Source organism: Berghia stephanieae, chromosome 2, assembly GCF_034508935.2.
Source record: "Berghia stephanieae isolate SIO BIC M18660-M18661 chromosome 2, UCSD_Bste_1.3, whole genome shotgun sequence".
Lineage (NCBI taxonomy): Eukaryota > Metazoa > Mollusca > Gastropoda > Nudibranchia > Aeolidiidae > Berghia > Berghia stephanieae.
In genome coordinates, this window is record NC_088361.1 from 32978126 (window position 1) to 33005944 (window position 27819).

The 27819-nt window shown below is 33.2% G+C and overlaps 1 protein-coding gene across 6 annotated transcripts in view; it reads right to left on the reverse strand.

Moving 5' to 3' along the window:
- Positions 1-26093, reverse strand: part of LOC144964744 (methylmalonyl-CoA mutase, mitochondrial-like) — a 27070-nt gene extending 977 nt beyond the window's left edge. Inside the window, exons 1-19 of one of the 6 annotated variants that reach the window (XM_078899313.1) lie at positions 26042-26093; positions 24468-24601; positions 22876-23001; positions 22311-22442; positions 17659-17765; positions 17089-17272; positions 16145-16279; positions 15182-15299; positions 13707-13786; positions 12802-12933; positions 12326-12502; positions 10991-11074; positions 10392-10497; positions 9304-9440; positions 7867-7992; positions 6645-6746; positions 5357-5497; positions 2159-2286; positions 1011-1099 (exon numbers count right to left, since the gene is read on the reverse strand). In XM_078899313.1, the coding sequence (XP_078755439.1) occupies positions 1011-1099; positions 2159-2286; positions 5357-5497; positions 6645-6746; positions 7867-7992; positions 9304-9440; positions 10392-10497; positions 10991-11074; positions 12326-12502; positions 12802-12933; positions 13707-13786; positions 15182-15299; positions 16145-16279; positions 17089-17272; positions 17659-17765; positions 22311-22442; positions 22876-23001; positions 24468-24521 (2158 nt within the window). In that variant the 5' untranslated portion in view covers positions 24522-24601; positions 26042-26093. Of the gene's footprint in view, positions 1-1010; positions 1100-2158; positions 2287-5356; positions 5498-6644; positions 6747-7866; positions 7993-9303; positions 9441-10391; positions 10498-10990; positions 11075-12325; positions 12503-12801; positions 12934-13706; positions 13787-15181; positions 15300-16144; positions 16280-17088; positions 17273-17658; positions 17766-22310; positions 22443-22875; positions 23002-24467; positions 24602-25554; positions 25885-26041 lie in introns of those variants that run through there. The other 5 variants (XM_078899311.1, XM_078899314.1, XM_078899316.1 and 2 more) reach the window with 5 other exon arrangements.
- Positions 26094-27819: the final 1726 nt, after the last annotated feature.

Here is a 27819-nt window from a genome sequence, read left to right on the forward strand (position 1 = left end):
TAATAATAATAATAATAATAATAATAATAATAATAATAATAATAATATTAATAATAATAATAATAATAATAATAATAATAATAATAATAATAATAATAATAATAGTAGTAGTAATAATAATAATAATAATAATAATAATAATAATAATAATAATAATAATAATAATAATAAAATTAATAATGATAATAATGATAATAATAATACAACGTTGTTTACCAATAACAATAATAATAATAATAATAATAATAATAATAATAATAATAATAATAATAATAATAATAATAATAATAATATTAATAATAATAATAAAAATAACAATAATAATAAAAATAATAATAATAAAAATAATAATAATAATAATAATAATAATAATAATAATAATAATAATAATAATAATAATAATAATAACAATAATAAAATTAATAATGATATAATAATAATAATAATAATAATAATAATAATAATAATAAATAATAATAATAATAATAATAATAATAATAATAATAATAATAATAATGGAGAAAAAGCATTAATAATTATTGTATTTTGTGGGATTTTTAAATATTTATTATCATAAGTGACAAGAATACTGATTTTTAAATAACTTTTTAATTTATCGTCCAAGATAGGTTGTAAATATAAAAGACAAAATCGGCAGTAGGAAAAGACATATAATGTTAGAAATTTTCATAGACTATCACACGCATCACAGGCAATCCCGATGTGTCTGCTTTAAACAAAAAAAATAAATTGTCACAATATAGGCAACAATATGCTTTGTAGAAACCATAACTTTAGGATTGATAAATATCGTCAGACCAACATTTTGACATGAACTTCATCAATAACGATGGTATGTTGTTTATAACCCAATATTAACCAAATAAAAAGAAGCCTTAATAAAACAATCTGTGCAAGTCTTATTTAAGCAAAATTCAAGCGACTGGTATGATCCAATTGACAGATGACTGTTGCATGTATTTTAAAAAGTCAATTTTAAAAAATCGTACCTGGCCCAAATATGGCAGCACATCCATTCTTATATAAATCATCGTAATCCTGAGGGGGGATGACCCCACCCACTATCACAATTATGTCACTGCAAAGGAAAAGGAATATTTTGCAGCATGCAAATTTAAGAGCAAGTAAAAGTCTGATGCACTTTTCTATTTTGTGGTCAAGACAGGTACACAAGACCCTGATTCTAAGTTTTCCATAGAGATCATCTTGTCTATCATGGAAAATACAGAAGAGTATTTTTGTTTTTTTTAAAATATGAGAAATAGTTTATTTACAAAAAACAACCAAAAAAATTATTATTTTTTCCAATAAAGACAACGCTGTTAACGGCCAGGTATTCATTTTACACCTGAGTGCAGTGAGGGAATGTGAGTAAAGAGCCTTTTCCAAGGACTCAACTATATGCTGAGTGAGGCTCGAACCCAAGACCTTCCAATCCGAAAGCGAGTGCCATACCAGAAGACCACATAGCCACACAGAAGTTGACTAGAAATATGATTCTTCCATACACATCATCAAATTAATATATTATTATCATCGGTAATGTTATTAAAATATATGTGAAAAATATTGATGTTGAGTAAATTAGCACAATGTAGTCTTATCTTGGAGAAAAATCAAATGATGTCAGTGATCAGATGGATAACAATGATCACAAATAAACCAATTCAATAAATAGATAAATGAATAAATACATAATTGCACCAGCTTTCTGTCATTGGTGAAGGCATATCATCCAACTCAACTCAGGTGTGAGTGAGTGAAGGTTATTTACAGTGATGGATATTTGTATGTGTACAAAAAACATGCCCTACAAAAGACTTGTGCTGTTAGAAATGGACATTTGGCTCCATATGGCTTTCTAGGAGAATAAATAAAACATTACAAAGTGCATTAATCATGGGCTGTTTGTGGAATTACAATACATAAATATTATTATACATTAATGAATGAGATGAAGTGAAATGAAATTTTAGAAATCAAATCTTGCCTACTGAGAAAATGAAATGAGATGAGATAAAATGGAAAATAAAATATGAAAATATTCACATCAAACTTTACATTAAGTTAGCTTTTAGTTTAGGTAAATAATCCTGACAAATTGATAATTGGGATAAGTGCTGATTATTAAACTTACGGTCGGCCCATTTTACGGAGCTCTTCAATGATTTGTGGGACTAATGTTTTATGACCAGCTGCAAGGGAGCTAACTCCCACAATATGGACATCAGCGTCAATAGCTTGTTGTGCTGCCTCTCTTGGCGTCTGAAAAATATCAAAAACAGTCAAAATTTGCATTATATGGATATTTGATAAAATAAACTTTCAAAAACTAGTTGCATCTGATTCCAGTTTCAGTCACAGTAAACGGAGAGCATTAATCACTTGTAACCCTCTGGATGGGATGAATGTACTTTCCATAGTGGTCAACTTTTCAGAGAGCTAAATTGGGACACCCTTATATACAATATCGCCATGGCCCAAAACAGCACATTATGTTTGGACTACAGTTCATGTTGCCTTAATGCAAGGTCATCGGTAGTGCCGCGCTGAGGACCGGTCCTTGGATCGGTCCCACGGTCTTTTAGCTGTGAACCGAGGATCGGTCCGATAGCGGAAGACCGGCGGCGGTCCTCACTCCACACTTCTTATCACCTTTCAACGGTCTTGCGCCATATTACCTCCCCAGCGATTCGTTGGCTCGGTTACCTATCTTCCACCAATCACCACCCATCCCACTTAATTAATCACACCCACCCCCCTTTGCTATACACTAAACGACACAGACGACCATAGAGGCAGACGACCACCTCCCTCCACTCCGCAAACCGCCCTTTCGTGTGTGAGATGGGGGGAACAGGAGGCACACGCCTTGGACGATTCCATTATACGGGGTAAATTTCAAAATTTACTACACCATAATGATCGCAATGACAATGATCTATGATGAAGGCATGACCCCTCTTCTCTAATGGGTTATTGTTTGAAATGCATGTGACTACTAAAGATGTTTGTGTTTGTGTGTGTGTGTGTCGAACCTTGCAAGTAGCAAGTCCGATTTTTTGTTTTCTTTTGTCCATCTCTTGTCACCACTCCTTTCTATCGCATTGTTGTCATTTAAAATAATACAATAATATTAAAATTTCGTTTGGTGTTTTAACTAATCAAATAATATGAGTTTCATTAGTTTCTTCCTTACAAAAAACCCAGTTATAACGTCTGTATTTTAAAAAAGTCCAATAGAATATTTGGGGACCCCGATAGCTCAGTTGATAGAGCACTCTCTTTGTACGCAAAGGGCCAGAGATCGATCCCGGGTGCAGTCGAGTTTTTTCTGAGTCCCTGTCTACTCAGCAGTGAATGGGTAGCTGGGTTTGTTAGATCTGGCGAAAAGTCACCATGGACACCACTTATTACTTATTAACTTATTACCGCATCCACCCCCTCTTATTATAACTTCACGTCTCTCTCTTACTCTTCAATGCTCGCTGCCCTCTAATGTGTGTGTGTGTGTGGGGAGGGGGGGGGGGGGGGGGGGGGGGGGGGAGGGTTGCGTGTGTGTATCAACGCCACGAACAACTCGATCAACGCCTTGGGCGATGCCATTATCTCCGTTAATGGGGATAAATTTCAAATTTTATTAAATTATCCAAGTAACAATGAAGTACGGTGAGCAAATAAAGAAGGCATCACCCCTCTTCTCTAATTAGGTTACAATTTGAAATGAGTGTGACTACTCCGTGCGTTTTACTCCTGAAGACCACGGTTTTCATCGTGTAGCGGTCTTTAACGGTTCAAGAATGAACGATCCCACGGTCTCAAAGGTCAAAACGGTTCGAACTTCCGACAGTCTCTCAGGAATGTTCAATGTCGAAAAGGACAGGTCCTTGCGGTTTTCATTTCCCAGGGACCATAGGACCGTGGTCCTTAAGCTTGCCAAGGACCGCCCCGCACTAGTCATCGGGAGCAGGCTTTGGTGTGCTTAATGCTGAAGACTGCTTAAGTTTGAAGTAGATATAAACCACCGTTTTCCATGGAATAAATTTCATGAGCTATTTTCCTTAGTTAGCCGTGATCGCGCAACACCGCACAATGTTGATGCTTTGCCCGTCGTAGTGCTACATGCTTGTTTTTTGTTTTGTTTTGTTTTCTTTAATTTTACTTTTATTTTTATAATTCATGATGGTGAATATAAATAAAAACCACTCAATTAGAAAAACATTGAGTAATTTGTCATAGGGAAGAATGTTGGTGTTGAGGAGGTCTGTATTATTTTGGTGAAAAGAATTCAGTAATTGGGCTTTGCTTGCGATGTGAAACAATGCTTTGTTGCACAGTAATTGCCTCAAATTTACTTTTGAGATGCGAGACCAGTTGATTCCATAAAAACACGATAAGTGTTCAAGCTTTGAAACAGCTCTGAGGAAGAAGGCATTTTGATTGCCACTTCCATCTCGTCATCTTCCTACTCTTCCACTTTCACTCGGGGTAGCTTCCTTTCCAACTTAGTTTGGACAATATTAGTGATCACTGTCCATTAATTCACCGGTCCATGGAAGTTAGTGGACAACAATAAGAATAAACAAACAGAATCAGATACGGTCTTGTAGTGAACCATGACTTAAGCTGAAGTTATTGTGCATAAAGGTGTATTTATAAAGCAAAAATTCGGTAAGAGCCATTTATCATGCTTGAGTCCGAAACATGCTTTATGGCGGCATGCTTAAAGATGGCATGGTCTGTATTATATAATACAATTTAGATTTAGAGCCTATTCTGTTCCTTGTTTAAACTTGCTAGTCAAAAAAAGCATAATTCTGGGACATGCAAGGGTCAGTTCCATACATATAATAGTCCCATTTTGTTTTTAAAAAATGTTCTCCAGACCGCCAAATTGGGACAGTCCTGATTTTATCAGGACAGTTGGCCGCTATGACTTTCCAGCAGATCTAAAAGTATGCCACAAAAAACACTATTTCTCTGCACATGGCTTGTGTCACCATCTGTTATCACCTGGGACCGACCAGTTTTACCTGCTGAACTAAGTTGAATGGTAAATTCAGAGTTGTATGTCAACACCCCAATTATTAAACAATAATAGACCACTATCAATAGTCCCCTAGAAGACCTCAAATGCACATTCCTCCCACCAAATCCAAGTATCAGTATTACCCTGTACAGTAATCACCCTGAGCAACTACATTCAACTTTTACATAATGGCACAAGACTAAAAGATTAGAGCTCAACTCAATGGTGGCTGGCTGGGATAAGCAAGTAAGTAAGCAAAAAAAGCTTTACTGAAAATAACATAAAAACTGGGTGACTATGACTCACAGCAAAGAGTGGTCCAACATCTACATCAAATCCAAGATCTGCAAATCCAGTTGCAATGACTTTTCCACCTCTATCATGTCCATCTTGTCCAACTTTAGCCACCAAAATACGGGGTCGGCGACCTTCAGCTTCAACAAATCCCTGAAAGATATGAATGATAGTGTGTATATAAATATGATTGAGGGGAGTTAGCTGGAACCACGTAGAGTGCTCAACAGTTTCTTAGAGCGAATTATTAATTTATTTGTCCTGACCTCGTTTTCTTTTACATATTCTCGAATAACGTTGTTTCATCCAGAGTTTCCGGAGTCATTAGGGAGGTCATTTAGAGGTGTCTGGGAGGAATGTTGTTGTGTCTTGTCAGTTTGCACCAATGTTGTTTCCGGATGTATGTTGCACATGTGTGTGTATGTGTGGATGTGTGTGCATATGTATGCAAACTGAGTGTGGTGTAGTGATGGAGTATGGGTCGTTTGGGGTAGTGGTTGTATCATTGGGTTGTGTAGTGTGCAATGGTCAGCATGCATTTTTTCCTGTGTAAGCACATGACAAATATCTCTCTCTCTGTTTAATGTTAGGTTTTTTTTTTTTTTTACAATATGATAGACGTCTATTTCTCTTCTAATACTAGGCATAGGTTACATTTTTTTGTTTTTTTTTTGTAAAGGTTTTATCTATTGATGTCTAAATTGACACCTCTGATTCAACGAAACCTTGGTTATAATGAACATTGATGTCCAGTCTCGTCGACTTTGTTGTAACCGAGGTGCATTGTATCATAATTATTATTATTATTATTATATTATTATTATTATTATTATTATTATTATTATTATTATTATTATTATTATTATTATTATTATTATTATTATTATTATTATTATTATCATTATTATTATGATTATTATTATTATGATGATTATTATTAATATAATTATTATTAATAATTAGAATCATTATCATCCTCACTATACTCCAAATTATCTAATTCAATTACGAGAGAGGAGAGAAACTTGCTAAAGTCAGGTGCAAATAAGGTATCATCAGTCATAAATATTTTGATTTTGCCAGAGAAAAAATAGCACTTAGGGTAACTTGTACAGTATGAAAATGGAAAATTTGGGTCCATACCAATCGGTTACTGGTAAAATAAATGAATCATCATCAAGCACTCTAAAGAACCCCCAATATTTAAAAAACCAACATGAAAAAAATGCCAATAACACAAAAATCTAAAACTACACAAAAAAACAAAACAAAGAGAAATATCCCCAAAAAGCAATCAAACCTTGACTTTTTCTATGACAGCATCAAGTTCGTCAACTTGTCCAAATTCTGTCTTGTAAGCTCCACTCACCATCCTCTCAGTGGCTGTGTGACGACCAAACACCTAAATTAAAATTTAAATGCATATGAATACAAAGTTCAATCCTATAAAATTATGAACAAATTTTTTTCCCAAACCAAAAAATCTCTCATTTTTATCTGAGGAACACTGCAAACTTAACAGTTTTCATCAATGAACCCCTAGTCGCTTCATAGTTACTACCCCTTTTGACAGTATGAAATAGTATTCATTTTGAGTAAATTCGAGCCCTGTCCATGAAGATTTAACCATCAATTCGTAATATGTGACCTAACACCTCAATCCGGTATTATGTGGGATGAACCAGTTGATGAAAATTAAGTTTAAAGTCAACACAATCAAGAGTTACGAAAATTAAGTCGTTCAACATTCACAGTCCTCAATGGAAGAATTTAATATTTTTTCATAATTAGGATGAAAATGAAACGCCTGATTATCCCCGACATAAAACTGAATTGAATCATTCGGCCATATATAAATATTGCTTATTTTCATTAAAATGTTTTAATGTTTCCCCCATCTTTTTATCATGTCTCTTAATGATAAGTGAGATATCAAAAATGTTTGATGAAATGTTTGCCTTGGAGAGGAAGAAAAAGTAGCACAATGCCAGAGAAGATGGAGAGGATTCATTGATGGCCTATGCTCCCCCCCCCCCCCCCCCCCCCCCCCCCCCCCCCCCCCCCCCCCCCCCCCCCCCCCCCCCCCCCCCCCCCCCCCCCCCCCCCCCCCCCCCCCCCCAATGGAAAAAAGGGTTTAAGTATGTTAATAACTTGATGAAGGAAATGATCTAAACATAGAACTCCCTTTGCTCATAGAAAAGATAATGAAAATGTTGCTGCTTGAAGCAATAAATAATAATAGGAATTTGAATGGAATATTCAATTCAATAAACAACAGATAATGTGGACATTTTGGGTTTCCCCTTTATCGACAAAACATGAAGTATGAACGATTCATCTTTAGTGTCTCATTCATCGTGTTTATTTTAATAAAGTGGAAACCCAAAAACATCCACATTATCTGTCTTTGTTTATCAAATTGAAGCTATTGTTATTTATTTTGAGAAAAGATATGAACACAAGAAGCAATTTCTAGAGTGAAACGGTAACTACCTGCCAAGTTAATCAGATAAATCACTTACTGTCTCCATGGCATCTGAAATCTCTCCAACTGTTGCTCTACACCGAGCAGCCTCAATGCCGAGCCCAAGGAGATTACCATCTCCACTCTTGCAACACTCCGTGATCTTGTCAAGAGCCTCCTTTACCTGGGTTTAATTATCAGACATGGAATAAACAACTGATTTTTCAAATCTAAAAAAAAAAAAGATTAAGCCTGAAAGGAAAGCATTAACCATAAATAAGATTTATTTATTCAATTCATTAAATGTCACGTCAGTGGCTCACTGATAAGATGTCTTGTTTTGGAACATGATATTTAGCAAGGTCAGAGACCTAATGTGTGGCGATGATTGCACAATTCTGGCCCAAGAGCTGATGCACTTTAGACACATTATCTCACTTGGCTATTGACTGTTTGTACACAAATGATGTCTAACGGGCACCTTGAACAGTTTGAAATGGAAATCGGGTTTACATTAATCCATAGTCAACCTTTAAATAAGTATTATATGTAACCCACTGCCTCAACCAGATATTTATGTTAGGAAGAAGTAGATGCTGAAAATTAAATTGAGCCTGAATTAGGACATTTTTTTGGAGAGGCTAAAATACTTAAGTTCAAAATTTTATTATAAACGTCATGTTCACAATGACATAAGACCGTTTTGAGACAAATGGTCACAAATTCTGTTTACATCATCTGATTTGCACTTTAACTTTAACAGTGAGACAGAATGTCCAGTTAAAACTTGTATCTTTTTGGAAGAAATTATCATTTGAAATTTCTTTAAGTCCTACTTTATTCCAATTTTAAACTTCTTGTAACTACAGATTTAACTGTTTTTCATCAAGAGAATATTAATGGCCATGGAGTCACATTGTTATTATTGTTCTTTTGGAGAATCCTGTAAGATATGGTTGAAGTAAAATTGAACCCAGATTATGAAGGGTTAATTTAAACATGATATCAAATCAAGGCGAGGGGTGCTAAACCTGCCCAGTTCCAGAAAATTCTTGGACAAATATGGGATTTATATGAATATGTAGTAATGATGATGATGCTGATGATAATGATGATTTGGTGATCCTAATGTTCTTGCTGATATTGTTGTTGTTATTGTTAATTGTAATGAGGGCTTTTCTGGAAAAGTAAAATGCTATCACCAATCAGGAGAATAGTTGTAAATTAGGAAACTCGAGAATGAGAACATTTGTGAGGAATTACCTGATTCAACTAGGAGAGGTCTTGGTGCTGTGGAATTATCAATTTTGGTATTTAGTGCTTTTTGGTGACATTGAAAAGAGGTGGCTTTTATTTATTAGTCATATCTAGCACCCTTAAATTTACAATAAAACATTCAACAAAGAACCCGTCTTTCGTTATGCTTATTTCTCACCATGCGTTCTCACTAGCATCAATGTGGATACATATTCAATACAGGGCAATAAAGAAATACCTTGTTTGCATCTCTCGTTTCCTTGACCATAGCAAGTCTGGCACATTGTTTCTGTTTGACGATTGTGTTGTCGATGCTGAGAACGTCCACAGCTTCCTGTTCTGGCAGTCTGTATTTGTTGACACCAACGATTGGCTCTGTGAATAACACAGCATTGACAAAGAAAAGACTAGAAATGTGGTATGCATCATCAAGTTTCCAGACGTTGAGCAAATTTGAAGAAAAAGAAAAAAAATTACATCTATAGGATGCACAAGACACTTTATTTTGCAAAGGTAAGAGTTGTCAGATTGTTCAATTAAAACCAATTTTTTACTTAGGAGTTTATGTCATGATGTAAATAAGAATGGTGATATTTTTCCATTTTCATATCTATATACAGCGCATTACTAATTACACACCTGCAGGTTTTATTTTGAAGTTTTAATGACAACAATCGATCTTAAAACCAAAGCATATTTCATTAAAATTGGAATCCGCGACCAGTGTATCTGATATCTAAATAGACACTTGAGATCACTCTGTTTGTAGGACATCACGTTTACTCTCATTACGGTACCCAACAATCCTTTTACTGTTGGGTAAACATCAATAATGAACAAAATCGATTTGGCAGAGGATCAAATTCAATTCATATCATAAGCATATTACAACACTTCATAGACTTATAAAGACTGACTTCTCTCCCCAATCCACTCCTTCAGTCATGAAGGGATTGCTTTGACAAGAAACCACATATCTAGTAATTAGCTTCTCTCAAAGATACACTTCCTCACAATAAAAATATCGTCTCACATCTCCATGCACAAAGAAGAAATATATTTCGATAACAAACAACATAAGTGGAAAAATATGTAACATGTATTCTGATATCCAATCATCAAAAGAAATCAGTTCAATACATGACAGGACGTTGTTAAAGTCCTCCAATTAATATAAGCATAAATAAGCAACAGCAATTAAACGTTTATAGCACAAAGACTTTTTCAACAATAATGACCTAAAATAAAATCAATTACTGAAGAAATGATACGATCACGTCTAATACAGGGAACCATTTAAAAAAATAAATCATTAAATGCTCTAACCTGAGCCTGAGTCTATCCTCGCCTGCCTCCTAGCAGCACATTCCTCTATCTTTAACTTGGGCATTCCAGAAGCCACAGCTTTGGCCATCCCACCCATTTCCTCTATCTGGTGATGGTAAGTTATTCATTTATTTTTGTTTTACAATTTCAATTACATCCTCAACAATGAAAATTATTAAAAAGTAACAATTATTTTTTAAAAAATAAAAAAGAATTATAATATATACACAGCAACACACATTTGACGAACTACACTGGACAGTGGGAAATTTAGTCGAATCCGTGTTTTGACGAATATGTGAACACAGCTGTAAGACAAGATAAACAAATTGTGATGTAGCCTACTGTAAAAGTATCGATGCTATGCACTGAGATAAAATACTCATAACTTCCACCAGCCGGATGTAATGTGCCAACACACAAAATTATGTGTAACCTTAAATGTTTATAGTCTGATTGATACAATTTAGAGAGAACTCAGAATTCTTATTGCTTTTTTGTTATAAGATTGAGTCTTTTGTCTGGTTCACTTAACAAAATTATGCTAATTTCATTTGAGATTAGATCCATTTATAAATCTATTTGATTTTCTAACTTACTTCTTGGATGACTTCCAAAGCAGCATCATAAATCTGATTGGTCAGATTTTCCATCATATAGGAACCACCCCAGGGATCAGCCACCTGAAGTAAATGACGATAGAGAAAAATATTCATATATTATGTCAGGAAACAAAAATTAAGATTGTCGAAATTCAATTTTATTGAAAATAACTTTATATTTTAAGTTTTTTATTTAGTTCTAGTGAAATCACGATTTCCTTGGCAGGCAGAACTGAAAAAAGTATTAAACAAAATTGAAAACAACAGCTTGAAAAAATGAATAAAAAACGAACATTAGAAACTAAAAAAGGCGAAAAGAGCTGGGCACCAAGACTACTAGGGTAGTAGCTGGATTGTAAGAGTATGAAATAAAAAGGATTATGACATCTTTAAACAAGTAAAGAAAAAATTCCAACGAACGAAATTTTCAGGTTCAAAACCTCAGACAGTATTAAAAACTATCATTATTCGTTTGTTGGCTGAATTTAGTTGTGCTCCTGAAGAATTATTCTAATTTGGTGTTAGACGAGGAAGTTGAGGAAGGTTTCGGCCAAAACTCATTCCTTGTTTGATATTTTTCTCTGTTTTTAAGTTGTCATATTCAACTTTGTTTCATACTTCTATGGTATAAAAAGTGAAGATTTAAAGATAACAGTTGACTAGGTAAAGGAAAAATTTCACAATATTAATTGCTATAATTTAAAAATATGGGTGGGGGGAGGGGGGGAACTATATCATTTTTTTTGTCAGAATCTCTAAACCATTTTTAACTCAAACAAAAGAAACAAACAATGATGATGAGAATGACAATCTATGGGTGGAACACTTCAAGGAGGCGTCCATTACATTTTAAACTAAAACCCCTTCAGTTTGGTCAATTGAGTTAAATAATGAGTGGCATATACTCATTTTTCCAAAATGCATTCCGTTTATCCAACAACCTGCTGGTATAAAGCATTTGAGAAATATTTACGCCTTTAACCAATTAACTGCCATACTCCAGAAAGGCACATATTTTAAAAAATGACCAGAAAACTTGTACTTCAAATATAGATCGACTTAAATGACCCTCATCTTGGGTCCCAGGTTTGTGAGTTTTTGGCAAGATGAGGGTTATTTAATCAATCAATATTTGAAGGACGATTTTTCTGGCCAAATTTTTAAATAAATGTCTTTCCACAGTAAAATCAACTGGTTAAAGAAGTACTACAGATAGTAGGAAGGTACCATAATTTCTCTTTATTTTTGGATATACAACTTTGACAGTAATGCTCCGTCTGACTGAGTCAGTCGGTTTATATGAAGAAGAATATGAAGAAGATAACAACTCACCTTAGGAATACCAGACTCCTCCTGTAGAATTAATTGTGTGTTTCTGGCAATTCTGGCACTGAAAACAGTCGGCAATCCGAGTGCCTCATCGAATGAGTTTGTGTGTAAAGATTGAGTACCTCCAAACACAGCACCCATAGCTTCGATGACAGTCCGGATGATATTATTGTACGGGTCCTAAGACAATAAAGATGGTAACAAAGTGACATTGACTAAATTTGTTATTATGTTACAGTAGTGAAATCAATAATGATAATTTATTTGTAGCCTAAATTACACTAGTTTCCTTAAATCACATACCTTCATTGTGAATAATAAATGCAATTTTTCTACACTTTTTCATAAGTCGGGTTCTAAAAATTTGAGTGTTATTATCATTTATCTATATTACAATAAAAGATTTTTGGCCAAAAAGATAAAAGCATTAAGTCATTATTTGGATACAGTCAGACAGGTTACAAGTAAAGACTCCTCACCTGTTCTGTGAGAGACCAGCCTGATGTCTGACAGTGAGCCCTCAATAACAATGACTTGGGTAGCTTGGGATTAAATTTTTCTTTCATCAACGTCGACCACAATCTCCTCCCTGCTCGCATTTTAGCAATTTCCTGAAATTAATTAAATCCATTATATTGATATATGAAATGACTACTTTTATCTCTGATTAGACAGACCTGCCAACCCTTCACATTCCAAAAGTGGAATCAGAACGCTTAAAAATAGGAATTTGAGACAAAAAATAGGAATTTCAACCTTTTAATAAACACCCCTCTCTCTCTCTCTCTCTCTCTCTCTCTCTCTCTCTCTCTCTCTCTCTCTCTCTCTCTATCCCTCTCTCTCTTCACTCTTTTTTATTCTTACCATTATCATCATTTTTTGGAAAATCGGAATTTTAGAGATAATGGCGGAATAGTACAAAAAGGAAGAGTGAAAATAGGAATGATTCCGCCAAAAGCGGAAGGGTTGGCAGGTATGGATTAGATATCAATCCTTATCAATAGTACCAATCTTTGTTTTCTCTGCATTCATGTATATGATTAAGCATTATCAAAATGATAAAGATTTTTTTTAAAAATGGAGGGGACTGATTATTGCTTGTGTCTTTCAATCAGATTTATCAGGCATTGCATCACACTATGCTTTAAAATGTTATGGAGAGAAAGATAAAGGGAGTAAATGTGACTCATAAATAAGGGAACAACACAAAACAAACGACGTTTCCTTATTTATGAGTCACATTTACTCCCTTTATCTTTCTTTCCATTTTATCGACTCATTTAGCCAACTCTAGTTTTTGGTTTTAAAATATTATTTTGCAATCAGTGTCCATTCCCTTAAATAAAAAAAAAATTTAAATCATCAGAAACCGTGAAAGTATTACCATATAAAAGTTCATCCCTATCCCCCAAAAGAATGAAAGTCTGGGTGCAAACTTGTCCACATCTAATCCTCTGTTAACTCCTTTAAAAAAATACAAATGAAAGAAAAAAAGGTTTTAAATTTTAAAATATTTTTTTTTCATATTTGTGATGGCATATTAAATAAATGCAGGGCAAGATTGTAAAATAGGATATTTTTCTTATGAATAGCTGATTAAAAAAAAAAACCCACCAAAAATACAAAGAACAAAAATAAACAAAAAAGCAGTTTTTATATTATGCAATATCCATTAAAATGTCTTAAAAGCCCCTTTACAACGGGTCCAAAGTCAAGAAACACTAACATTTGGGACGAAACATGATGCCAGTAAAGTGACAATGTGACAACACTTTTGAACTCATTTAACAACTAAGAACTGAGAGAATGTCAGTAAAGAGGCTTATCTAAGGACTCAACTGTTGTTTGTTTGTTTTTAATGGTTTTATGGCGTTTGCAACAATTTAGGTCATATCAGTGCCAGTAAAAAGGATGAAAATGGAATAGTAAAAAGTTCTAGAATTACAATTAAAGCACCCAAGAATAAGTAAGACAAAGGTGAATTAGTTCAATTGAGATCACCTAAATGTCTCATCCAGACACAAGGAACACACTCAAATGTTTACGATTCTATGCATGTAAAACAAAAAATAATAAAGTGCATAATAAAGAGACGATTTAAAAGACAAAAATTTCATCTCCCAAATCTCAAACTATACATTTGACTGTTTCCCTCTCAGCCAGGGTCAGAACAAAACCAAGTAATCTCAATCCAAGACAAAGACAGAAAGCATATTGGAAAACAGATATAGGGGGATAGAAGACACAGTACATGCCTCCCTGCCCACTATGGGAGGTCAAGAACCCCACCCAGGACTCAACTTTGTGCCGCTCACAGGATTCTTGAGCCAGAGTACTGAATGTCATGCTGAAAAGTCATACCACAAGACCACAAAAAAAAAAACAACACACAACCAGGTAACTAATTGTCAGAGAAAGGGAAATGCAAAATATAAATTTATAAAAATGGTCCAAATGGCAGAGCAATTCGAGCTAGATGTCAGCATATAATTATTCCACCATGAATAATCATCTTCGGGGACCCCATAACTCCAATGGTAGATTCTTGACTCACAAACTAAGGGACCCGTTTAAATTCTAGGTTGAGCTAAAGTTCTTTTCTGACCCAATTTATAACCCAATAGATAATGAGGAAGCCGGGTCTGTTAGATCTGGAAGAAAGTATTTTGTGATAGACCAGCATCCTATCTAAATAACGCAATGTAAAGCCAGTTCAACCCAAGCTCCAATAACCTTAAGGCTCGGAAGAACAATGTCTTTTTTTCCACTTCTACAATTGAATACATATCTAGCATGTCTAAAGAATTAAGATAGGAAGCAACCATTCTTAAATCGACCAGCTAACATTAGTGGACTTACCCTGCCTGACATATTCCAAACCATCTGCCAGGGTGAATGCCAACTCCAAAATGGCGTCTGCCCCTGCCTCTTGCATGTGGTAACCAGAGATGGAAATAGAATTGAACTTGGGCATAAACTGAGGATTCATTAAATTTTTACATTCTTCTATAATGGCTGCCACAACAATTGTTACCTATCATTTCAATCTAGTACTATACCACAGTGAACAAAATTTGATATAAATGATTATCCTAATATTGGGAAAACTGAATGCTCTGAAACTCATATTTTTTAGTTAGTTCTGATCATTCTGAATTTGGTTTTACGGCTTCTGATTGACATACCAGGTTGAGGTGTGGATCATATCTGGTTGCATAATGCTTCCCAGAATATAGCCAGAATAGCAAATGAAGAACAATAACACTGTGTGAAAAATCATTCTAGCCAAATTTAAGAAAAAAACAACATTTGTGTTAGTGGTAAAATAATCCTATTCAAACAGGATCAAGCTTTGTGGTCTTGTGGTATGACACTCGCCTTTGTACCAGTAGATTCTGGGTTCCAGTTCTGCAATGAAGGACACAAAGAGAGTCCTTAGAAAAGGCTCTTTACTCACATTCTCTCACTGTACTCAGGTGTAAAATGAGTAGTTGACAGTTAACGGCGTTCTCTATGTCAAAAAAAAAATTGTAATATCACCTCACAGGTCATGTTTTGTCACATTTGTTAAGCGATGCTGTTGGTTAAAGACTCTCTGTAAAGCGCCTTGATCATTTTTAGTGCTAGATTGCGCTATATAAATGCTCAAGTTTGTTTTTTTCCCTTTGATTTCAGCTATCTATATATATGATCAGGAGAGTGGCTTAAAACATTTAAGAGTATCTTATTTAAAAAATAATGTTCAAACCCTACATCCTTTGACTCAGAGACTAGAACTTAAACCTGAAACAACTAGACCATTTCCTTTTTAATATGTCATACTTTTGATGTGTATTCAAAGATATCCCCTATGATTCTCATGGAAGGTTCTGGAGGATAGATGTACGTGTTTCTGACCATAAACTCTTTCAAGATATCGTTCTGAATGGTTCCTGCAAGGTCAGCTTGTTTGGCACCCTGTCAATAAAAATCAATATTTTATACAACTTGTTGAGATCAAAGGATGGGAATTTCTCCTATTCGCCAATTAATCAAAGAAGAAAAATAAACCAAACATGAATTAGATCACCATATGCTACAATGAGAATTTATTCTTACATTCAAAAGAAAAGCAACTCAACCCTTAGTGTTAATTAAAAAATATAAGGAAAGTAATATGTAAAAATAGTATCATAACCTTGTTGGTGTCAGTAATATGATGAGACGTGATGTTGTTTGATCACGTTTGATCTCAAGCCACTAACTCAGTCACAGAATCTCTGTGTTTCATCAGGCAGCAGCATGGAAAGGTCTTTGCTTCATATCCTGGAGATGACCTGGTGGTACATTGTTGCACTGATGCCTTGGATATTTCAGTCTTCCTTTGAAATAGCCACTAAATACAAATTTCCCCATAGGGATGAATAAAGGGAACTATATTTTTATTTTTTACTTTTATTGAACATTATTTTCCCTTCCTGAGCTGAGCACCATTTTAATAATCTTTACGGTTATTTATAAAAGACAGGGCAAGGCATCTACAGAACAAAGATTGATTTTCTATGAGTTAATTTCAAAACTACAAGATGAGGAAAGTCTTTTTTCAGGTTTTTCTGATTCTTATAAATGGTAGATATGTTATTTTTCCCTTCATTTTTGTTCTAATTCCATTACTTGTTTGCTGACAAATATTTTATACCTGAAATATTTGGTTCAAATTCTAATTTACAGACTTTGGAATCTCACTTTACAGATGGTACTTCATTACAATTTCTACCACCACTTACCTGTTCCTCAGCAGCCACAACGTACATAGACATGACTGGTAACACTGCTCCATTCATCGTCATGGAGGTGGATATCTTGTCCAAGGGTATTCCATCGAATAATAACTTGGTGTCTTCAACAGAGTCAATGGCCACCCCAGCCATACCTACATCTCCAATAACTCTTGGGTTGTCTGAATCATAGCTGTCAGAAAAACAGTGTCAATAGATTAGCCTTTGAAATCCAATGGAAACAAATTAATCCTTGCTTTTTTGTATAAAAAAAAATAAATCTGTGATGAGAAAATAACTGGCCACAGAACTTTAAAAGTTTAAAATATATTTAGGAATTCCACTAATGGACAGATAAATTTGAACCCCATTTTTCTAATTAAATAAATAAAGGTGATGATGAAGATGATGATGATGATGATGATGATGATGATGATGGTGATGATGATGATGGTGATGATGATGGTGATGATGATAATACACTGTGGACAACGATAACCAGTTACCTCATTTTCAGAGCCAGTGCACGGACCACTATGCCACCTGGTTAACAATGGCTGTTAATGGGTAGAAACTTACCCTCTATGAGTCGGAAGATCAAAGGCCACACTGAGTCCCTGCTGTCCTGCCTTAATGTTGTCTCTGTAAAACTTGTTACTTTCTTCTACTGTGCTAAAACCGGCATACTGTGGAACAGCAAGTGGAATACATTATGACTATTGAAAAGCATATAATATCATAATGGCAATGTAAGACAAAATAATTAAAATCTAATTCTGGTGAAACTATTTTTCAAATACCTTTTGGTATGCTTCTAGTATTTATCAACCTGACAAATGGACAAATCTAAATGTAATGAAAATTTAGGATGTTAAAATATCTGAATCAGGAACTTTAGGTTTTACAAATGAAATAAGAATTGATCACATGTGCAATGAATGGCATTCTGATATGAACAGAATGTACTCTCCATTCAAAACTTTTATGGCGATAGAGAAGATAAGCAAAAATATGACAATAAAAAAAAAAAAAACTAAGCAAAAAATAATCTGCCTGATCAAATAATGTATTTTTGATCATTGTTATCATTCATTGCTATTTCTAATCTAAACGCCTTTAATCTTGTGCTCTTCTGTCCAATGTCATATAACAATTTGTAGAATTATTGATGATGGAGCATGCAGTTCATTCATTTATTTAGTTATTTTTTTTTAAAAGGATTTTACAGCGCTTGCAACACATTAAGGTCATATCAGCGCCAGTAAAAAGGAAGAAAATGGGATAGTAAAAAGTTCTAGAATTACAATTAAAGCAGCCAAGAGAAAGTAAGACAAAAGGGGAACTGGGAACAAATAGGGATCAGATGTAGAATCCAAGAGCATACCACCAATGTACTTAGTTTGAGATCACCTAAAAGTCTCATCCGGGCACAAGAATAAAATCCAGCAAAGAGGAATACACTCAAATGCTTACATTATTCATTAAAAATAACAAATATAATAATGCATAACAGAGAGATGATTTACAAGGAAAAAAATATCATCTCCCAAAACAATAACTATGCATTTGACTGTTTCCCTCCCAGCCAGGACTCCGACCAGGGCCAGGAAAAAAACAAGTAATCTCATTCCAAGACAAAGACAGAAAGCATGTTGGAAAACAGATATAAGGGGATAGAAGACACAGTATGTACCTACCTGCCCGCTATGGGAGGTCTGGATCCCCACCCAGTTCATTCATTTAGAAAAGATATGGTTCAATAGTATATAAAACTTAAAAAGTAACCAGGGACGGCTGGTAATAATGGGCAGGGTGGGCAAATACCAGCCTGTTTTTTCAAGTTATATGCTGTATTACCAGGTCTGAAATAATCAAATTTAAATTAGATAATTTCAAAAGTTACTACTTAAACTTTATACTTCGTACTGAAATCAATTTGTGTGTATTTTTAATAGATTGCGAATCACCATGCATCCCGTAATGCATAAACCAGGATACGCTCCTGTTCTTTTTTATCACCCCCCCCCCACTCCGCCCACATCGTCATCTCATCGTTACGTCGCCTGACGGTGAACTAACTCCGATTTTTGCTGTCTGGCCTCTCTAGTACTAGGTCGGGCTAATTCAAATGAGCCCACCTTATTAACCAGTGAAAACTAAATAGAGATTTTGGCAAACGAACTTTTTCTTATTTATTGCCTTACTCGTGCTGGTACCATTGATGTAATGACTTTGGGAATGTTCCAGTATTGAATTAAATTTATTAATTTACTAATTTTATATCAATTTAGTATTAATTTGTGTTGTTTTTATATATTTGTTTATCCATTTAAACTTTTCTTTTTTTCTCGTTTTCTTTAGTGCTTCTCAAAACTCATTTATAAATTGTTTTCTTATTTGTTTTTTGTTGTTGTTGTTGTTGTTGTTGTTTTGGGGTTTTTTTTGTTTTGTTTTTTAACAAATTAATTTGTTAGTTCTTTTTTTTTTTAATTCTTAAAGTAATTACCGCTGTATTTTTATTGCCAGACAAAATAATTTTGCAAAACAATGTAATTTTATATTGTATTCCGTCTAATAAAACAAAACACTTTTATTCAAAAGTCACGACTAAATAAATATATAAAATACAACCACCATTTTGGTTTTCTCAACAATTGAATTAGTATACGAGAAATACTCTTCTGAGAAAGGAGAGAGTTGAATTCTAAGTTATAGAGGAAATACGGAAGGGTGGGCAGATTCCGTACTTGCCCGTCCTGAAGCTAATACATACATAAGATAGTTCGCGATGAAGAGGCGGGAAGCTCGGGGTTGGTTGGGTAAGGAGTAAAGATAACACGGTCGTTATTGTTATAGTCTAACGAATGCATGAGGAGAAATTGGTAACATTATTTTGTCTTAATTGTATTGTATGAAGTATTGGCGAAAGCCTAAGATTAAATAAACTGTGTTTTTGTTGGTCTTCTTTTGACTATGGAACTGATACTGATACTTGTCATAGCAGACCTGCCTACTTGAAATAGGAAAATAAAAATCGTAGTTTTCAGGGCTAATAAAATCGTAGATATTTTAACTACCCTTTAAAAAAATGACCGGAATTTCGTCTGTTTTGATAGATATCAAATTTTTAGAAACGAGAAAAAAATGATTGGAAACGTAATAATGATGGTGATGGTGGTAGTGATAGTGGTAGCGGTGGTGGTAGTAGTAATGATGGTGGTGGTAGTAATGATGATGGTAATATTATTATTGTTATTATTATTATTATCATCAGCATCATCATCATCATCATTATTATTATTATTATTATTATTATTAGTATTATTATTATTATTATTATTATTATTATTATTATTATTATTATTATTATTATTATTATTATTATCACCATCATCATCATTATTATTATTGTTATTGTTATTATTATTATTATTATTATTATTATTATTATTATTATTATTATTATTATTATTATTATTATTGTACGTATTGGTGGTATTACTATTGTTGTATTTTTTGTGGTTATTAATGGTATCAGTTTATTGTTTGGTTCCATTTACCATTTTTTTCCACTTTCATGTATGTGGTCATCAAATTGTATGATTTAATGTCGAAAGCCTAAGATTGAATAAACTTTGTAATTTTGTAATATCGTATGGTAACCACCATTGTCGACGACATCGTCGTTGTCATCATAATCATCATTATCATCATCATTATCATCATCATCATCATCATCATCATCATCATCATCATCATCATCTTCATCATTAACAACAACAACAATATTAACCACAAGTACTACAATAGCAATAAAAACAATATCAACATCATCATAAAATTTCCGTCATCGTCCCCACAAATATCATTCTAACCAACAGCACCACCAAAACCACTCCCATAATTACATCCTCCTCCACCACCACCACCACCGCTACCACTATTCCAACCACTACCACCACCGGCACAATCATTCTAATCATCAAGACAGCAGTGAAATGCAATTTGAGCTCTGAATGAAACTCGAGTCATATCGCTGTTGTTGCTTCTCGATTAAAACTTTAAGGTTACCACATACTACTAAAAACCAGTAATGTAACAGAAATATTAATCTCGCCGTTGAGGGATTAAAGCATCTCTTTAATTTTTCGAGTGAACGAAATGGACTTGTATTGTCAAGGTGTTGTCGCATTATGTCTCGTCGCTTTATTTTTTAGTTGTATTCTCTTTCGTGATTCATTTTTGATTACGTTTGGAATAATTAAAATCTACTGGTATTGTCATTTCATTATGAATGTGATTATTTGTGGTTGAAATATTATTTTTTAAAGGTGAAAAAAAATAATAATTAAAAAAAAAATGATTAAAAAATAAATAAATAAATAAATAACTTTAAAAAAATAAAAAGATAAATTTAAAAAAAAAAAAAAAAAAAAAAAAAAATATATATATATATATATATATATATATATATATATATATATATATATATATATATATATATATATATTATATATATATATATGACCTAATCATCTTTGCCCCACCACTGTAAATAGGCTAGAACCGCCACTGAAAGTAACAGACAAACAATATTTCCGCTCAATAGACTAAACTTAACCCTTAATTACGATGTTTAGCTCCATTCTAATATGAATTTATATTGTATCATTTTAATTAAGAGAGCAGTAACCGAGACGTGACACAAGCTTCAATGAGACATTCATAGAGAATATAGGTCTGCATTTTATAATGTTTTCAGTTGATGGTGATTGATAAGATTCGATTATGATATTAACAAGTTTCAAACACCAACTTTACAGTTTGTAGTTACAACTGGAAAACATTACTCTTTATTAAAAAAATGTTCATTACAGTAGAATCAGTCAAAGCAGTTACAATTGTGAGTTGTCATATTAATAATTCATAAATAGTGTAACTTTAACAATTATAATTAATGAATACATTACACATTTATAACCCATATTAGTGGTTTTGAATAGTTTTATCATTTCTTTTTAATAGAGGCAATGCTGTTACCAGCCAGGTATTCATATCACCAGATTATGGTGTGAAAATGTGAATAACAAGCCTTTTCCAAGCAGTCAAGTTTGTGCCATCCTCAGCAGAAATTGAGTTTTCAACCTACAGGTCACAAGTCGAGTGACGTATAAATTGAATTCTATAATATAAAAATAAGGCAAAGAAAATTGTGAGAATAAGGCCCCTACTTGTCTAATAGTCCACGGTCTGTGTGTGTACATTGTGTAGTAGGGTCCTCTAGTGTATGGATACACACCAGGGATTTCTGGCTGTATCTTTTCCATGTCATCTTGTGTGTACACTGGTTTGATGTTGATTCCCTGAATTGTGAAAATATAAAAGTTTGTGAAATTGAATAAGACGGGGTCCTGCTCATTTAAAAAGAGTCAGAGCACTCTGAAATAAAAATATATAAAATTAAATTTGATTATAAATATTTTTCTTTTGGAAGCATTCCCATTTTATAATATAAAGGGAGAAAATGACATTTTCACCTTCTAATCCATTTATTTTTGGTGAGAACAAAAAAAACAAACCCTCCACACTTCTTAAACAAAAAATATTTTCTTCACACAAAATGTATTTACAAAAAAGAAGGATAAGGATATGCTATGGAGAAAGTGCATGTATTTGAGATTTCTGCCTATCAATGTAAGAACACCACCTCAAACTCAAATTAATAGTTACAATACATCACCAACACAACAATATTCTTTTGATTTTGATGTGAAGCGGTGTTAAGTTTAGCATTACCTCAGCTGTTTTCCATGTAAGAGTCTTTTCCACATCCTTTCCTTTAAGTTCCTTTGACGCCCCTTTCTTCCATTCTTCATCAATGGGTTTTTCTGTAGAGTACCTACAGCCAAGAATGGATGAGTTCTGTAATATAAAAGTTTATCTGAACCATTACAAGGTATTCATTCTGGTTGGCTGCCCAAAAATAAAATGGTAAAATTAAAAAAAAATAATAATAAAGTCACGGACAATGCACAAATAAACCAACGATGTTTAATTGTATGAATGAACAAAGCCAAGAAATGCCTTCACATCAGTGCTAAAAATGTTTTTCAAAATCAAATCCCACTGAAACAACTTTATACTATACAAGTGGCCCATTAGGCACCCTTTTTGTATACTTCCTCTTACAAACTTACCATGTCTTTCAATGTCTTTAACCAGATTATCATCAAAATCTGAGTCAAGTGACAAGTAATTTGGACTTTTGATGGAGCCCATGTTACAATTCATTTTATACTCCAGTTACCGAAATAATCTCGAGCTTTCATGGCTCTGATTGGCAACAAACAACTTTTGACATATAGAAATTTAGATACAATAGGAACTCAGCTATCATGTAACACCATGTGCTTAGATAGTGGACCTTAGCAAAATGTTTTTGCAAGTCTAATCACCTCTGTTGTGTATAAGTTTTACTGTATCTATTATCATTTTTTTAAAAGTCTTAGGTGACCTGTTGATTGTATTTAAGTTGGTGTGGCCTGTATCCATTATACGGAAAATGGTTCATTATCATAATGTTGAAAACAACTTGTCATTTTGGAAAGGATTGATCTAATAATGACAGAACTGAACAGATAAATGCCTCCTACAGAGAAACAATTTAAAGATAAGCAATGGAAGACAGAAAATCGCCATCACTATCAATTTTTCTTTTTCAGCTTTTCATAGTGTAGACATAAACATATGTAAAATAGTTATGTATATATAAATAGGATAAATAATCACTAAAGTGGGGGAAAAGCGTAAAGTGCTTTTAAAAATTATTACATTTGTGATCCAATTCATTGAAAATTACGTTTCAATTCTAAATTACTTAGCATAAGAAAGTAAACATAAGTCTTTGTGAAGCTGTTTACCAGATGGATTTTTTACGTTCTCTATGGGATATCAATGAAACCAATCCTGATAATATGTTCCTTGGCAAATTAGCAAGGATGAAAAAAAGGATTGCAAATGTCTATATGGATATTACTTCCATATTGACACACTTTAACCCCCCCCCCCCCCCCCTCCCTCCTCCCCCAGTATAGGATTTCAACTCAAAGCAAATTTCATTATGAATGACTTTATTTATGAAAAAGAAAACTCTACCTTCAGAATATCACAGTGGAAATATTCTGAAACACACTTCTGAGCAAATAAAAATGAATAAAATGGATAATAATGTCACGAATCACTTATTCATCGCAATAAAGCCACAATGTGTTGTAAAGTAAATGCAAAATAAAAACCATCTCTCTTTTCTATAAGAAAAAGGGAAAACTGTGTAATAAGAGAGAAAGTAAGTCACTTCAGTCACTTGGTTAAAAGTAGAAATTCCATACCTTTCTGACAGTTCTGAGACTGCGGTGGAGAGCTACTCTGCTGACTTGGAACATCTCCACAAATTACACTTCTCTGACTAGCTATGAAAGACCAATCCGTTCAGACTGCAGTCTAGTAAGAAGGCAATTTAGGCCTAATGATTTTGGGAAGAGTAGAATTAAAATTAAACTCATAAATGCATTAAAATTTGTTGATGTAAAAATATTGTCAATCTGAGGACAGTTATTTATTTAAAAAAAAAATCTTTTAATATTACTTTTGAGCGTATAATAATAATAATAATAATAATAATAATAATAATAATAATAATAATAATAATAATAATAATAATAATAATAATAATAATAATAATAATAAAATTAGTATTATTATCAATATTATTATTATCATATTATAATAGTAGTAATAATAATAATTATAATAATAATACTGATGATGATGATGATGATGTTGTTGGCGACGACGACGATGATAATAATAATAAAAAGAATAATAATAACTATTATAATAATAATAATAATAATAATAATAATAATAATAATAATAATAATAATAATAATAATAATAATAATAATAATATCATTGTTATAATAATAATAATAATAATAATAATAATAATAATAATAATAATTATTATTATTATTATTATCATTATTATTTTGCACTGAATGGACTGGATAGCTGGTGCAATATTACAACTTTTAGATTTTCAATGCGTCTTTTTAAATATTATATTTCACTATTACAATATTTGCCACTGTTTTGAGTCAGGTACTCATTAACATCAGAGTCAAGTTGACTGATAAATGTAATCAAAATTAAAAGTGCCTTTCCCAAGGAAACTGCCGAGACCAGAGAGTAAAGAGTTCAGTAAATCACTTGAACGTACCAATGAGGCACCAAAGCCACAATAACTACAATCTACTTCATTTTTAACATAAATTAAGTAGTGTGGTTCTTATCATATGTTAAAGAAATTGTGAAAATATATGAATAGAAAATCAGTAGTCTATCTCTAATTCTAATTTAATAAAACTAAAATAAACCAAAAAAATAAAATAAAAAAGATTTAGTAGATACAAATACCACCATGCCAAGCCGATAGAAATGAATGATAAATATGAGGAAACAGCTGCTTGTCTATACAAACATTTGATTAATTCAGGCGGAGTCAGCAAGTCAATATAATTAGTTTTAATTAATTTGACAACCGAACAGATCAAGTTCTCAGGACACAGGTCACTTACGAACCTACTCGCGATCGTCGAGTATGCATAATGCCAAGTAAGACAAAGAGAAATTTCAAAATGGGAATGGTGTGAAGTTGAGATTATTAACTTCCATGGAGAAAATCAAAAGAAAACCAATTAAGAGTTGAGAACATCTTTTTTATGAAAAAGAAAAATACATTAAAAATATATATATATATATATATATATATATATATATATATATATATATATATATATATATATATATATATATATATTATATATATATATATATATTGGTTAAAATTGATTGAATAATATTTTATGGATCATAATAAATATTTAACTTAAAAAGAACAAACTGGAAGAAACATCATAAGGGGCACAACTCTAATGATGAAAACTGTAAACAAACCGGACTGATGTCTATTGTCAAGGTAAACCGGCCAAAGATATTTATGTGTACCACTCTTACTGTAATAGTAAGAGGGTCACGATAACTCCAATCTTACTGTAATAGTAAGAGGGTCACGATAACTCCAAACAGGGCATAAGAGAGAGAGAGAGAGAGAGAGAGAGAGAGAGAGAGAGAGAGAGAGAGAGAGAGAGAGAGAGAGAGAGAGAGAGAGAGCCAGTATTTTTCGGGACCTCACCACAGCAGTGGTTGGTTAGTTGCGACTTGTTGGCTCAATTGAACTTGTAATTAATTTTTTTTAAAAACAAAAACAATTTCCTTTATTCATTACATAGGAGAATATCTTTCTCTAGAGTCTATTCCAGGGGAAGACAGGAATAACCCAGACATCAGCCGCAGTGCAGCACCGGCACCGCAAATTGAGCTAGGGCGAGGGTTATGCTCAAGGCCACACAGCACAGCGGCGGGTGATCGAACTCGGTACCTTTCGATACGAAGCAAGGGACGTACAGCTGAGCCAGAAAAGAAAAAAAAGAAAAGCAATTAATTAAACTAGCGTCCAGTCTAAATAGTAGGAGGTAATTGTTACCAGTGGCGTGGCATGCGAACAGCATAAGATGGTGTCAGAATCAGAATAAGAAAATAACTTACACATGCTATAAAAAGAAAGAAAAGTTTTTAGAGAATTGACTACTTTAGTAAAGAAAATTTGCATGGTGATGTTTCTATCCCTGCAATTATTTTCATAATTTGTTTGAGGAAATCACGAACTGCAACTCTTAACTATAATATCAGCTTTGTGAGTTGACTAAATTATCGACTGCTCCTTTTTAATTTCGCACGAATATTTTCACTCATACATTTAGCAATGACTATGAAAAATGTTTTTTTCTCTTTTTGAGGAAATTTTTTGTCTAAAATCAAAGCCCTATCTCCACTGAGTAAAAATGTTTTTGAATTTTGAAAATCCATTCATAAATAATCAAGTTATGCAGTTTCAAAGGTGTCATTTATTTGGATGACCCCCAAAGAGGAAAAAAACGCGAAAATATGGGACGCTTTTTCGGCATTGTTTTGTTTTGTTTTGTTTGTTTGTTGCTTTAGGTCTCTTCCAACACAATTGAGGTTATATGAGAGACCGCTGAAACAAAAAAACAAGCAATCTAACAAAAATAGTACAAATGTCAATCAAAATCATAACCTAAAGATATCATAAGCTAAATTATAAATAACCAAGAACAAACAGGCAGAGGATTTACAGGAAAAAAAATATCCCCTGTCAAAAATACAATCACAAACCAAAGAAGCAGGATAGGCTAGTAAAGAGAAGAAGCATTTTTTTTCGACCTTTGGTTGTATCTTGCGTAATAAGTGGATTAAAAGATTGAAACTTGAAGAGCAAATAAGGATGGTGTTTTGTAAAATACGGGAAAATTACTCGTCATATTCATATGAAATTTTACAACCAAAAAGAAGAAATGTTCATGTATTACCTTGTCAGCGACAAAACCTCCACGCCCGGTAGTTTTAGAAATATTTTACTCCAAAGAGTAAAAATCTATTTTTAACGGTCTTCTGGTAATCGCACGAGTTTTGTCGCTTGACATAATCTAAAATGACCTTTTTACTAACTGTGTGCCAACTTTCAGTCATATTCATCGATAAACAGCGTCGTAATTAATTTTTTAAAATAGCATATACGAAACGGCTTCGTCCCATATTTTG